Below are 15,773 nucleotides of genomic sequence, written 5' to 3'. Positions count from 1 at the left end.
CGTTGGGGATGGCTGCAGGAAACTCAGCTGCGCCTTGGTTAGTCTGAGCCTTAGCACCCACTTGGGTGGTGGTCTTGGCCCTATGTAGAATAGATTTGAAGAGAGTGGGCTTAAAGAGCCCAGAAAAGGCAAGAACATATGGGGGAAGGTTCTCGTTCTCCAAGAGTTCTTCCTCCTGTTCTGGGTCCTCCATGCAGAAGCCTCACTGACTACTGAGGATTCCAAGGAAGGATGTTGTACCCTGCAGGCAGCGCTGGACACTCCCTTCCAGGCCTGGGATGGAGCAGGATCAGGTGGGGCCTGATCTTTCTTCTGAAGCCCCCCTGCTATACCCTGGGAGATGGCTTGGGCAATGACTGCTTGCATGTGAGCTGAAAGCTCGGGTCCTGGTCATCCCTGGACCTATCATTGGGCCCAGCTTGGGAGGTTGCCCCTCCTGTGAGGGATGAGGCCAGACCCCTCCCAAGCTGGGCCGCCCCAGGGCCAAATCAGAAACAAAGGAGGGCACTGGGGAGCCCGGATCTGCCATGGAGATGTCAGGACACAAAACCTGGGATTCCACCTCCTCCTCAATGACCCGCAGAGGGTCCCCAATGGAAGAGGGAGGAGGTAATGCTTCCATTTGAGCAGGGGCCTGTGGATTGGCCCGAGTTGCCTGACGCTGGGCCTTCTCAATTGTTTCTTGAGAGCCCGTTGCCTGCGCTCAGCGTCCCTGTCCGCCACAGATGATGATGCACAATAGGAATGACTGGTCTGCCCTGCCACCTCACCCTTTCTAGACTGCTTGCCCTTGCCAGAGATACTGGAGGAACCTGATCTATCCTGAGACGATGGTCCTGGCTGTTCCAGATCCACAGGATGCAATATTCCTACCCTCCGTGTTGATTTGCAGACCTCGTTACTAAATGGGACAAGATGGAAAACCATCACTAAGTGAAATAGGTGGTATTAGCCATCATTGAGTGGGTCAGAGCAATGGCAGTGATGTGGAAGCCTGATTTTTGCAGTTGGAACAAACCATCACTAACTGAGACAAAATTTCAAGTCATCACTAAGTGAGGCAATGCACCAAAATCGACGTCTGCAGGCCTCCCGGTCATCAGCGAGAGACGGTAGAGAAGATTAGGGAAGGCCATGAGTCAAAAGTGGCTGCGCAACCCACAAATCAACCAGAGGAGGGCAAAAATGGAACCAACCTCCTCTGTGCCAGTGGATGACCACGTGGTGGCCAATCCACCAGTGCTGCCCAGATAGCAGAAGATGAGTGGCAGCGGCCTTTCCGGAGACCCAAAGGGGACCAGCTAACCATTCGGCAGAGATCTGCATCCAATGGACCAGGCAGCAATAAGGCACAATGAAAAAAAGGGTGCAAAAAGCCCTTCAAAATGGCCACTGCATTCGTGGGAGGGTGGAGAAGGAGAAATGAAGAAAATGAGGTGGCCATGCAGTCTCCAGACTCTCCATGGTTCACCTTAAGCAACAAAAGGCAAAGAAAAAAGAAAAAACAAGCTGATTGCCCCTCCTGGCAGCTGGCAAGAGTGCTGCCGCCTTTCAAAGGAAGGAAAAAAAGACTTAAAAGGACCCCTGCTGCCACCCACAAGCAACACGGTCAGCAGAGCACCCCCCACGTCCATTCCTACCTCAGCTTGCAGTTTAGAGTCCAGAAGCAAAGAAAAAAGACTGTGAAATCTGAAGGAAAGACTTGTAGTTAAAGGAAAAGTGGCAAGGAAAAAACCAAACTAGGAAGGAAAAATACTAAGAGTCCAAGCCTGGAGTAAATTAAGCTAGAGCTCATTGAAATAGCCCTTGAACAGGCAGACTGAGGAAAAAAATCTGGCGTTAACGAGCATCAGGAGGCGTGGTCAAGGAAAAGATTCCTCAGTTCCAGGGCAACCAGACTGATTTAATGCATTGCTTGGACTCTCAAGCAGTGCACAGGAAAATTACAAGGACTCAAATTGATTTAGACACATTGAAAAGAATTAATAAAAGCCAGACCAGTCCATTTAAGAAGTATTTTTTCTTTTAAAAATTGTTCATATATTTTGGGCGCAAAAATAGCTCTCATGATGATTCACAATTATGAGCATTTTAATACAGAAAAATATTTACTTCTAAAAACTGCATTAGAATAATTTACTTTAAATAATTCATATTTTGATTTCTGGCCCCTCTATCATTCTGGCTCATAGGCATGATGAACTAAGACTGTTTGCTTTCTAAATGCCCACAAACAGAACCTATCATAGAAAAGGCCTATATTTGTGGGCATTTAGAAGACAAACAGTACACAGAAATAGAAGAGTTATAGAAGACAATTTGACCCAAGCTGATGCAGGGGGCCAACCATAGGATAGTATTAGAAATAAATTGTATTAATTTTAGCTATTTATATTCTATAGGTTTTTTTCCTTATGTTGTTCAGTGCCTAGAATCCATTGAGGAAGAGATTACACATTTTGTTAAAATAATAAATAAAACCCATCAAAAGTAGGTCAGTCATATTTTGCTATGTAAGGATTTAAATGTCCAGTTTTTTCTATTCTATGCCATTGTGTGTCACCAAAGACTATATACAGCTGTGTGAAAAAGTACCTTCATTGAAATGTTTTACTTTTCATCATAGAGACATCTTTCATTTCAACAATACTAATAAAAGGGATATATTATAACAAATATCATATACCATTTATATTTGGAATTCTTTGTGTAATTTAAATTTTTAAAAATGTAAATTTTATGTATGGAAAAAGTAAATATTTCATTATATTTATCATTACAGGTAGTCCTTGATTTGGACCTGTCACTTTGTGGCCATTCAAAGTTACAGCAGACTGCTAAAATGTTATTTATGACCCAGTCCCAAAATTACAGTTTCTGCAGTGTCCCTTGGCAACCTCCAAGATCCTGCAAAAATCTTTGCCATTCCCTCATCCTATCTCTATGCAGACCTTGAATCTGCTTCTCATCACACCAAAGCCATCTGCTCTGCTTCCCTAAAATGGTTTTATAGCAGTATTATAAAAAGCTCTGGAGTTCCATTTCAGTGGTAAGTTGAGGGCTACCTTTACCTCAAAATTCTAAAATTAGAATCAAGGATACCAGATCAGATGCAAATGATTAGAACATTGTGAGAGAAAATCTGAACCTTTTAAATTGAAAACTAAGACATTTAGTTTTACTTGCTCTCTGTTGTTGAAAAGTGTGGAGTTACGATCTCTAGATGAAAAGAACTCTGTGAGGCCTTCAGAAAGTTATAGATGCCTATGAATCTTGGAAATATTTTTTAAAAATTGCCCAACAATTTGACAACAATCATTCCATTATCCAGAAGATCATCTACAAGTGACTTCAAACAATTGCAAACTTGCTTAGATGCAAAATCAAGTTTTTACAAAGCCCATAATCTCATAACATGACTTAAGGTAGCTCTCATCATTATCTATGACAAAGTACACAAGTCTACCATTAAGAGGAAGCTGCACAAATTAGATCTATGCCAGGAGTAAAAGTTTGTTACTTCTCCCCCCCCCCCCCCCCAAAAAAAAAAAAACCCATTAGGTTTGTTCATAAACACTACGGCAAAGACCCAGACTTCTGGAACAATGTACTCTGGACAGACAAGGCAAAGATAGAGTTATTTGGCCAAAGTATCAGAAGACATGTTTGGCAAAAAAACAAAGATCAAAAGAGCCCAATCCAATTGTAAAGCAGTAGAAAGATTATCATTTGGGACTGCTATGTTGCCTCAGGACCTGGGCAATACACAAACAAGTCTTAAGTCTTCATTGTACCAGAGGTTCTTCACATGTGTTAAATACTTATCTCTTTACTGGGGAAAAGTGGAACTCCATTAACACTAAATTGTTTAGAGCAGTGCTTTCCAAATTGGATAAAAGTAGTTTTTCTTGGAATAAACAACACAAGAACACAATAGCCAATCATAACAGGGGCATTTGGGAAGTGCTGGTTTAAGGCTTCTGGATAAGAATGCACACAATAATATGTTTGCAGAAACAAGCAAAACTGAATAAAAAGAAAGAACAAAATTCATAACTAAAATAACTTCAAGTACCTAAATATTCTAGCCTATGTATTCTAGTATTCATTTTAACTTTCCAAAGTTTTCAGTGATTTTTTTAACAATGGTCTCACATACAAACATTGTAATATGCCAAGCTTAATGTAGCTGAGGCTATGTTTAAAGTATGACCAAATGTATATTTAGTAAGTCAGAGATAAAAGAAACATACTTCTGAAACTAGGGCAAGACAATTTAGTTGCAGTCAGCTAGATATTCAGCAGAATTCAAAAACAATTCCAAATTGCAAATCTCATAATTTGATGATATAAACCAGATTCAGAATATGGGGTATTTACCATTTCCAAAGAAGCTTATATAATGACCATTGATCTTTGGACTCATTCTAGCCATTACTGATTTACGAATTCTATAGCTTCCTGGCTATTAGTTGAGAAGAGTTCACTTTCATCCATAAACTAGCAATGGCTCTCCCCCTGTGAAAGCTATCTGAACAGCTGAACAGGAAATGAACCCCATATACAAATGACGATGTTTTACCATTACTTACTCACAAAAGGCTGAAGTATTGCAGCAGGGTACCATCTAATCCCACATCAATGAAACATTTTAGGAAGACATCATTATGAACAGTACTAAAAGCCATTGAGATCTGAATCTGAGTCAATAATTGTACCATTTGCTTTTCTTTCCTTCTCTTTATAGGAAGTGTAAATGTACATCAAGCAATCCAAGCATTTCAAATGGAAAAAAGAGAATTCAGATCAAAAGAAGTACTACAATATGTTTCCTTCCCCTTCCCCAACAAAAAAGAGGGGGAAACAAATTGAAGTAGGTAGACCACCAGACCTAATCACTAGTTCCTTCAGTATATTACCAACATAACTCTTCTTTAAAGAAATATTTATAGCCAACATTGCGTGTACTGCCTCCAAATCTGAAACATTGTTATTGTCCTTACCTATAGTCAAATATGAAATATTTTAAATTAAAACTTGTAATTTGAAATTATTGTTGACTAAAACTTTTCTGATTTGTGAATCTTTATCTGGGTGGAAAGTATTACAGTCTAAACAATATAACTTTTCTATTTCTGAGAACAATTGTGTCAATTAGAAAGTTGGGGTGTAATGGCTAATTTTAAAAAATCTGAAATTTAACTTTAAAAATGATAAAAAATGGTGATATGGAAAATTGTATGGAAGCAGGTATATTGACTGTGAACTAATTAACAGATAATACAAATGATTTTTTAATATGTGCTATCTTAAGAATAAATGTTTTCTATCAGTATAGATTTATAGTTACAACATTTGTTAGCCACATTGTTTGGACCAATAGCATTTTCAGTTTCTGAGATATTAGAATAATTTGTTAAATTCTTTAAAACTGTAAAGCTTATTAGTTTTATTGGTATTTGTTATCAATAAATCAATTTGATATATAGATGCTAAGAAATGAGCTGGATAAAGAATTGGAAGTTCCTATATTGCCTAGTCAATACCAATAGAGAATATTTGTAGCTCAGGATTGAATTGTGGGGTCATGATGCTCTCTGAGTTTGATGGTTTTCTTGCAGATATCTCATTACCCAACTAGGTGACATTATCAGTATTAGAAGGTCTCTATGTGAGTTCCCCTGTCAATATGGATGGGAGTTGTTTTGATGGTTCGTTGATTAAGCTGTTATTTTCTGTAACCTTTTTATGTCTGCATTAGTATTTCTTTGTTTAGGATATTACCTACCTCTTCATTATTGCAATCCTAATGGTATTAATTTTGGCATTAATCTTAACTTATCTCGATAATTGCTGGGAAGAAGGTCCTGTCATCTTTTAGCTTTTTGAATGTCTATTTTGAATGATATGTAGATGTTATTTATCTCTATGTTCCTGACTTGTCTGAATCCAGGCTTCCCAGAATCGTCTAATGTGTTTTGTTGTTGTTTTTACTTTAATTTGGTCTAGGATGCTCACAGTTTCCCAACTGAAATTATGGTGAAGTCTGTGCACATGTTCTGCAATTAAGGAGCACTAATAGACTTCAAATTATGACTTATACAACAAAAAATATTCAGAATTTATTGTACTCCATTACATTGGTAGAAAAAGGATTGTCTAAGATAGAATTTTGTTAAAAATATTATAAAAATAATACTTATTTAAAACACATGTTTTAACAATATGCTATACTTAACAAAAGTTTTGGGAGACAGTGGTGGGCTACATAATGAATGTGTGACAAAAGCTAAAATGTTCAGAGGGTAATTATTCTCTTAAACTATATATATCAAGTATATGGAATTTGACAACCTAACAACATCTTATATACTGTAGTACATAAAATACTGGAGTATAAGACGCACTGGAGTATAAGACACACCAAGGTTTTGAAAAGGCAAATTAAAAAAACCTCCCCAAAACAGGCTGTTTTTCACAAAAACAGGCCCATATTTTATTTTTTTTAAAAAGGACATGAATAGCCCTTAGGAGGTTTGTATAGTGTTCTCTAGAGGGGGAATGGGGAGGGGCAAAAATGAGCAAAAACCAGCCCGTTTTCATGACAACAGGCTGGGGGTGCAAAATTGAACAAAAAAAACGGCCCATTTTTTGCTCATTTCTGCCCTTCCCAGCCCAGGAGCTCTCTAAAAATCTCCTAGAAGCTATGCATGGCCATTTTGGTGAAGGGGCGGGGTTTCAGGAGGCAAAAAAAATACTGTATTCTTTGTATAAGACGCATTCAGATTTTCAGCCTTTTTTTTTTTAGGGGAAAAAGGTGCATCTTAAACTCCGAAAAACATGGTCTGTACCATATGTATGCATGCATATACATAGTTATGCAAGTATTAATTTTATATGCCATCCATCTCCCCTATAAGGTTACTGTGGGTGGCTTACAACTGAAAAATAATTAAAAAAATTAAAAAGAACCAACATTAAAATATTATTAAAAACTGTGCTAAAAGAGCCAAGAGATGGATGGGACAGGAATGAGATCTTTTTTTTGTTAGTCACCTCCAGTAAGAACCCACTCAGGGCTTTAGGTCAACTGGCAATGTCAGCTTTTAATAACCTTCTGAAGACCAAAGGAGAGGAGGCATTTCTTACCTCCAATGAAAAAATGTTCCACAGGATGGTACCACAGCAGAAAAGGCTCTTCTCCTTGATCCTGCCTCTTTCAATACCTTAACAAATAGGATCTGTAGTAGGCCTGTTTCTCTGGAACAAGTTGGGCTGACCTGTCCCCTTGGGAACAGATGGTTGCTCAAATATTCTGGACCCATGCCATGTAGTGTTTTAAAAGTATTGACCAACATTGAATTGGATCTGCTAAACAAATGCCAACTAATGCAGCTCATGCATTATATTTGCAGCCCTAGGAGCTCCCAAGACTGAGCCACTGCATTCCGCACCAGGTGCAGCTTCCGAATACTCTTCAAGGGTAGCCCATGTAGAAAGCATTGCAGTAATCCAGCTAAGAAATGACTAGGGCATGAGTGATCATGCACAGAGCCTCAGGATCTAGGTAACTGGGATACAATGCGAAGTTGCACAAAAACCCTCCTAGCCACAACTACAACTTTCTCTTTAAGCAAGAGTCATTGGCCTAGGAGGACTCCCAAACATTGGATTTGTCTGGGGTACTGCAACCCCATGCAGAGTAAATATTCATAAACCGCTGAATCCAGAGATCTTCTCCTAGCCAGAGCCACTCAGTCTTGTCTGGCTTCAGCTGATGCCCATTTACCATCATCCAGATGCTTACAGCTTACACTTAGAAAAGGCAGTCACAATACTGTTTGGATCACCAGGGGTGGAGATATAGAGCTGCGTTATCTGATATCTCATCTCATGGTTTCAGATGATCTCACAGTGGTTTCATGTAGATGTTAAAAAGGAGTAAAAAAAAATCCAAGTCTTTTGACACCCCACAAAAGAGTGGACTTCTTAATCCCTATTAATAATGATTTGACCTGGTCGTTAAAAAAAGAAGCTGAACTAGCACCATATTGTGCTGCCCATCCCATTTCCTGTAGACATCCCAAAAGGACACCATGGTCAATGAAAAACTGCTGAAGAGGAAAGAGAGCAAGAATGGATGCAGTATCTTCATCCTACTGTTCTCAGAGATTATCCACAACATGACCAATACTGTTTTTGTCCCATAATTCTGTCTGAAATCTGACTGAAAAGGGTCCAAATAATCTTTTTTCATCCAGGATTCTCTAGAGTTCCAAGGTTTTTTCTACCACCTATCCTCAGAAGGGGAGATGGGACACTGGACAAACGTTGTCCATGGAGTTTGGGTCCAATGATGATTTCTTGAGGATGAGTGTAACTAGGGGTACCTTGAATATTGCTGCAAACATCCCCTCCTGTAAAGATGCATTAATCACTGTTTGGAATCACCTACAAGTCACCATCCTGGAGGCTTTCACGAACCAGGAGGAAGAGGGGTCTAAAAAGCAATTAGGTTCCTTAACAGCTCCAAAGATCCTGTCCACTTCCTCAGGTCCAACTGGGTCAATCTGTTCCCAGATAATCTGGAAAATCAATTCCACAAGCATTTTAATGGACTACAACAATGAGAATGGATCCAAGCAATTTTGTTCATCAAGTATTTAACAAGTTCCTCTGCACAGCCCTGTAAATGATTGTTTGAGCCCTCCTTCCCAAGGAGGGACTGGTGAACTTGAAGAGGGCCGTAAATTAAAACTCTGTGGATACAATCATACTGGAGAAATAGTGACGTTTTGCCACTCCTACTATCACAAGGTAGGCCTTAATTGCAACTCTAACCTATGTCTGGTTTGCTTTGTTTTTAATTTTCCTCCAGCAGTGCTGAAGCATAAATAACATAAATGGATTCTCTAAGGCCTTATTATGGCTTAAAAAACCTGATATTGCAACATTGAACATATAAATGAATGGCCCCAATCACTCAATGAGTTGTAGACCTAATTACACTTGCTACCTCTATAGGGTTGACTAGTCTGCAGATTTTATAATGAAATATGGAATGAATTTATACAAAATATAATTTAAAAAACAATTATAGTTATACAAATGTATCAAATATTAATAAATATGCATTTAATATTTACATAAATTTATATAACTATAGAATTATTGTTAATTGCTACAGTGATTTTTCTCTCTTTAATCCCTTTTCACGCTTTGTTTTTCTATGTATGGCATTATAACTATTTTTGTCTTCTTTTTCAAAAGAAAAAAGCAATAAAAATAAATTTTAAATGCCTATGTTGTCTATGCTCTTTAAAAAAAATCAGGTGTTCAATGGTTGCCTGTAATTAATCAAGTTCATTTATGATTAGGAAATCAGTTTTAAAATAAAAACTTAGTTGTTTTTAAAGATAAAGAGGAATAAGAAAAAATTCAAAGAATATTCAGAACAGCATAGCTATTTTTCAGAAACAGCAAGAATGAGATTAGTAATGTAGAGGGGAAGTAGAAGGAAGGAAACAGAATTAAGAAATTAGGTAATAATAACAGAATAAATAATGTATTAATTTCTCTTTTTATTAAAAAAAAGTGTGCACATGATGGTGTTATATAGATACAATTCAGAATTTCCAGGATGAAATACTACAAATTTATAAATATTAATTTAATTCTTTCTATTTTGGCGCTATCCAACTTAAAATTATCTCTGGGTGGTATACAATAGCCAGATTTTTAAGGCTTTCCAGAGCACCATCAAGGCAGGAACCACAAGTTATCAGGGGAATCTAATTCTAGAGTGCAGGTGCCACAACAGCAAAGGCACCCTTCGAGTCCTAATCAATGACACTGTTTAACAGAAGGAATCGGTAGTTCACTAGCCCTATTGTATTGAACCATTCAGAAGGAAATCATATCTATGTTAGAATATGATAATGTGTGTTCATTGTGTTTGAGGACTTTGACATCTAAAAGGTTGTGGGCTGTCCACGGTGTGTCTACAACTCGCTGGTAAGGCCTACACGGGCACGAAATGTTCTGCCACATGTCGGGCAGACCTATATGGGCACCATTGTTACAGCATTGGCAGCTCTGGCTTTGCGGAGTGCTCTAGAATATGTTGCTATAATGAATAACCTTTTAATAGTTTTTTTTTTCCTAACATGTAATATTCAAATAGTTTGTAAAGTATTGTAAGAGAATTTTGGTAACATTTTGCAAACTACTTATTTTGTAATCTCTCCATAGGAAATAAAACAGAGAATAATTCTTTTTGAGACAGTGATTTGCATCATGTGAGAAGCAATAATCAATCCTCTTCTCTCAAATATATATTGTGATGTGATGAAAGACCAATCTTTCACAACTACTGTGCAATTTGTTATGTGTACTATTCATTTGTATGGCAACCTTTGGATATTTGCACTGCATTATCAATGCTCTAGTATACATATACATGAAGGTTCCCACGGTGCATGGAAACTAGTAACTAGAACTGCTTGTCCTATACAGTTTAAATAGACTTGTAACTGGAAAATATTTTTTGCTTTGCAGACCTATTTTGTATGCAGTAACATCAACTATGTGTTGTACCTTTTTATACAGATAAGAATGATGCCACCAAAAATTAATCAAGTAATTGTTTTCTTAGAATAATCATTCCCATGAATCACCCCCACCCCCACCTCTTACTTTTGCTTTTTCCAGCTGTGTCTGGGCCTGTCGTTCAGCCTCTCTCCGCACCGCTTCTCTGTCCTCCTCAAGAGATACATCTGAATCAGACGGACGGCTGGTATAGGAGTCCGCTGAACCCTAAGAAAAAGAAAAACAGAGATTGAAAAATACAACTATGATCTTGTTACAAAAAATCAGAATGTTTCTGTGAAGTTTCTTTTTCAGAACCAACTGAAAATCCTGCTTTGTTTTTTTTAACTGCAGTAACTGCTGTTAGCCTCAATAAAAAATTAAATGTATAGAAATAGTTTTAATTCTGAAGCCGTTCTGAAAACCAATGTTCGTTGTGGAGTGTTTTCTCCTTCCTTTTACTCAACAAATGATTTTTGCTTTGTAAAGATAGGTTCTGTGCAATGGTATGAATGGTGCACTGCAGGCTAAAGGATGTGCAGCTGTTTCAAGAATAGATTTATATCAGCAAACTAGAAGCAAGGCAATTTGACTCTAACTAAATCAAAAATACAAAGTTGGTAGGAATTATCCTTGAAAAGGATTGTAACTTCAGCTATGATCTACAGATAATATCTTAACTGAAAAATACCTCTTCAAATGATACCCTTTTCCTTCAGAAAATAATGACTCAGATCTGCTGCCTCAACCAGTCAGCAAAAATAGAAAGAATTTCAAATCAAATTGTAGCGGACAGTATATCTGAAGTCAAGTAATAACCAATTGCAGGTAATAATGCCAAATAACTACATAAACAACATATATCTTTGATTCTATCCCCACCCCTTTCTGCTACAGTCAGAGGAATGAAAACCTGCTAAATCAAACGGAATGGATGAAAGCAGTGCCTTCCTCAGCCCACCTGCAATACAAAATATGCCAGCAAATTGAAACATATAGCTTACACAGATATCTGAATTCTTCAGCCGTCCGCCTTTGGCTCTTTTCAGAAGCCTCATCCACGTGGCCTTCATTAGCCAGCCAGTTTAGTTAGTGTCTGCAGCTGCAGAGCCCAGCAGTGTTTCTCATACATGTGAACATTGAACACCACAGAATCACAGTTCTTTGCACATCCATTTTCTGCTGCAAGATCTTTATTTTCAGTTTAACAAACTTTCTATGTCTCAGTTATAATGTAAGTAGATTCTTAATTTGTCATGCCACCAAAATACAAAGACGTTTTATTAATTAATTTTGGGAGAAAAATCAAGAACAAGTATATTGTGAGAGATACATTACATTACATTACATTAATGTAATCAGCATATATAGACTATATGCTTTGTCCTTTGGTATATGCATTTCTGAATTTACTTCACTTCTCTTCCCCACCCACCCACCCACCACCTTTACTATGTAATTTCAATGTTTAAAAAAAATCTATGAACTCTGTGCAAAATGTAACTTTTGAAAGTGCAAAGTTCATTTCGTCTCTTCAGAGCTTGAGTGTATTGGGGTGGGGGGAGCAGTGTTTGGAATCTTTTCCCAGAACTGGGCATGCTCCATACATACAGCCATTTGTAGATAGTCACATCACACTGTGTTGCTGGTCTATGTCAAATTACCATTTTATATCTCAAAAGTAAACTGCTTGAAAAAAATATTGTTTTTAGGAAGCAGAAATATCCAATACACTGTTTTATTCTTTGCTATATATTTGAGAATTGTTTGTGTTCTTTACTAAATTTGAAAGAACTATATTGTAAAAGTAAAGACGACCTCTAATTACTCTGAATGTTTTCATTTGATTAATTTTTAACCTAAATATTAGTAACTGTGTTTCATCAATATTTTATTTTTATCTAAAAAACTGACAACACATCCCTCACTACATGTATTAAAGAATAATACTGAATGATAATAACTGGTTTCACATGTATATTGCATGATGAATATAAATGAATGGTAGGGTGTGTCAAATTTTTCAACTTTTGGCGCTCAAAAGTTGTGACATGCCTTGGGGATTGTAAATATATTTTGGTTACTTTAATATAATTTACACTATATGTGCTTGGTAAGTAACTACATAAATATCATAACTTTTTAAAAGTTTTGTTTGTTTATAGGTCTCCTATTACTGCTTTCATATCTATCATCCATTAGTATTGCAATTAAAAGAAACATTAATGCACTTCAGAGCAAGGAGTCTACTGTTCTGAAACTGTCATATATTTTAGAACTGGGAAAGAGATAAAGAATGCTTTATACACCAGTTGTGACATTGGTATTTTGAAATCTGAAACCAAGCCAATCTGATTTCATATACATTTATAACAATTGTGTTCCATTCCAGGTATCTATGTAGCTTGAATAATAGTAGATTAGTTAATAAGACAAAGATTCTAAAACCAAAGTAAATATGAAATGAACAGACATCTTTAAGGTGGTAAGGTCTGTGTACATGTTGGTCTATGTTGACTAATTTCACAGCAGCAGTCTACACAGTCCACCCTACTCCCCAATTATTAATAGCAGTGGCAAAAATTCAAAACTCTAGTTCTTCTTAAATGGCACAAATACTTAGATGATGAATTGTCTAAATCTTGTCTATAATTTATTTTACATTCTCCGGAAACCATCTAATGTTTCAAAAATAGATCGTGCACAGAGTTTCTCTTTAATTAACAGTGTTTGTTCTTTTTTATTATTACAAATGGTTCTCCAATGGGTTCCATTGCAATACAAGCTGCTTTACTGAACAGTACCTTCATGGATCATCTAATTATGAAAAGATTTGAGCAATCCAGTGATACAATGAACTGCACTGATGGGAGGGGGCATGTCAGAAAAGAACAGTTATGACAGACAGATTAGACTAAATATCATCCACTAAAAAAATAAATGGTAGCCACTTCCAATATTTACTACTAGGGAAAAGCAGAGAAATAGTGACAACAGCATTATTGTTTATGATGCATGAAGAAAAAAGCTAGGAACCCACATGTTTTTGTCAAGGCGTGCCAAAAGTGGGGGACAGTGGGGAGGCATGTGCATGCCCACACATAATGCAATGCCCTCAACCCACACATGCATACACAACCACCACCACCCCTGCGCATGCATGCAGGCCTCACTGAAGCCTCCAGACTTCCAGAAAGCGCGTTGGGATGTTTTTTTGCCCTCTGCAAACCTCCAGAAGGAGAAAAATGGCCCAACGGACAGAAGTTCAGGAATGGCCCAAAATCAAAGCCAAAAATCAGCTGGCCAGCGCACTGGAGCTGACAGGGCAATACCTTGTGTTCCCTGAGAATGGCTACATGTGCCATCATGGGCCCACACTATTCCTCCTAGGGCATCCTGCAGTACCACTACTATGCCATAGCATATTGGCTTCTTACTGGGACTCCTGCCTTTTCCACTTTAAAACCTATGTGTCTTCAAGTTATAACTATAATGGTGATTGTCATATCTAAGGCATGCAGTCACCTGATGTAGCACTTTATAACCATATTGCTTGATAACAATTCTGGCCTCAATTGCAGCCCAAGGACTACCTACATAGTTTCATAAAGTGTCTTAGCAGGCTTTAGTATTTCAGTTTTTAGAATGTTAATATATACTAAAATAGAGATATATTAAAATAATATTTTGTTTACATATTGTATTACCATATTTTTCAGCCTATAAGATGCACCGGTGTATAAAATATCCCAAGATTTTGAAGAGGTAAGTAAGAAAAAAGTTTTTGTCCTCTCCAGCCCCTAGGAGCACTCTGCAGGCTACAGCAAGGCTGGGGAAAAGCAAAAAAAAAAACTGTTTTTGCAAAAAATGAGTGAAAAATGAGGCATTCTCTGCAAAAATGGGGGCAGTTTTGCCTTCTCCCACCCCTGCTGAAGCCTGCTTTTGGGGGCTGGGTGAAGGCAAAAATCCCTCCATTTTTGCAAAAATATGCCTGTTTTTTGCAAAAATGGGGGCATTTTTTTGCCTTCCCTCACTCCTGTTGAAGCTTGCAGAGTGCTTCTGGGGGCTGGGCGAAGGCAAAAACGCCTCTGTTCTGGCAAAAAATGGCCCGTTTTTCACCTGTTTTCGCAAAATGGGGAAATTATTGCCATGCCCCACTCCTGCTGAAGCCTGCAGAGTGCTTCTGGGCACCAAGGGCAGCAGTACCGCGTTCCGCAGGCAGGGAGCCATCTTTTCTGTGGGCACGCGAAGGGCGATCCCAGGACCTGGGGATCCCCATATGTGCATGTGGCAACTAAAATCCTCCGGCAACACAAAAAAGGAGGTGGTGGGTGGTGTTCCTTGGATGGGAAGGGGGCAGTGGGACAATGGCCAAAGGGAATTTCAACGTGGGCGACATTGAAGCAAGCATGAACTCCAGTGGCAAACTGGTAGGAAATGGGCCGCTCTTTTTAAGTGTCTTTTAAGACAAATCATTACTCAAAACAACTGGAAACTAGAGCCAGGAGTTAATGCCACCAAAAAGGTTCCTCTGATACCGTAATAGGAGAGGAGAGGAAAACAGTTCTGATGCTTTTAGAGCAGTGTCTCTCAACCTTGGCAACTTGAAGATGTCTGGACTTCAACTCCCAGATTTCCCCAGCCAGTATTCCATGGCTGGTGAATTCTGGGAGTTGAGATCCAGACATCTTCAAATTGCCAAGGTTGGGAAACATTACACTCTGCTAAGTGACTTAAAACCAGACATTGGGAAACTAGTATCCCTTCATCAAGCCCATCCATCACATCAAGACCATCCATCACATTAAGAATTTACTGAACAGTGAAGTACTTACTAAATTTTACTTATTAAGTTACTAGTTACTAAGGTTATTGATAAATGATTATCAGACTTTGAAAACCTGGTATCACTAGATCATGTTCAACAATTTTGTTGAATTAACATTAACTAAAAAGGTTTTTAAATTGGATTTTGAATAAATGTGCAATTAATTGTTAGTTTTGAATTTTACTGTTACTATCTTCCTTCTGTCGTGCAAACCACCCAGTCACATGACACCCCTAGCCACGCCCACCAAGCCACGCCCACAGAACCAGTAGTAAAAAGAAATTAAATTCCACCACGGGGGGGGGGGGGGCACTGAGGATCAGTTTGTAGCACCAAGTAGGCGGTGAACTGAAAAAGT

At 38.1% G+C, this 15,773-nt stretch overlaps 1 protein-coding gene across 1 annotated transcript in view; it reads right to left on the bottom strand.

Moving 5' to 3' along the window:
* Window positions 1-15,773, bottom strand: part of CACNB2 (calcium voltage-gated channel auxiliary subunit beta 2) — a 195,958-nt gene that overhangs the window by 73,263 nt on the left and 106,922 nt on the right. Inside the window, exon 3 of the mRNA XM_032237269.1 lies at window positions 10,696-10,815. Within this exon, the coding sequence (XP_032093160.1) occupies window positions 10,696-10,815 (120 nt within the window). The remainder of the gene's footprint in view (window positions 1-10,695; window positions 10,816-15,773) is intronic.

The sequence above is a fragment of the Thamnophis elegans genome, chromosome Z, assembly GCF_009769535.1.
Source record: "Thamnophis elegans isolate rThaEle1 chromosome Z, rThaEle1.pri, whole genome shotgun sequence".
In the NCBI taxonomy this organism is placed as follows: domain Eukaryota; kingdom Metazoa; phylum Chordata; class Lepidosauria; order Squamata; family Colubridae; genus Thamnophis; species Thamnophis elegans.
The sequence above is the reverse complement of the archived record's forward strand: the minus strand, read 5'-3'. Positions and strand labels throughout refer to the sequence as shown.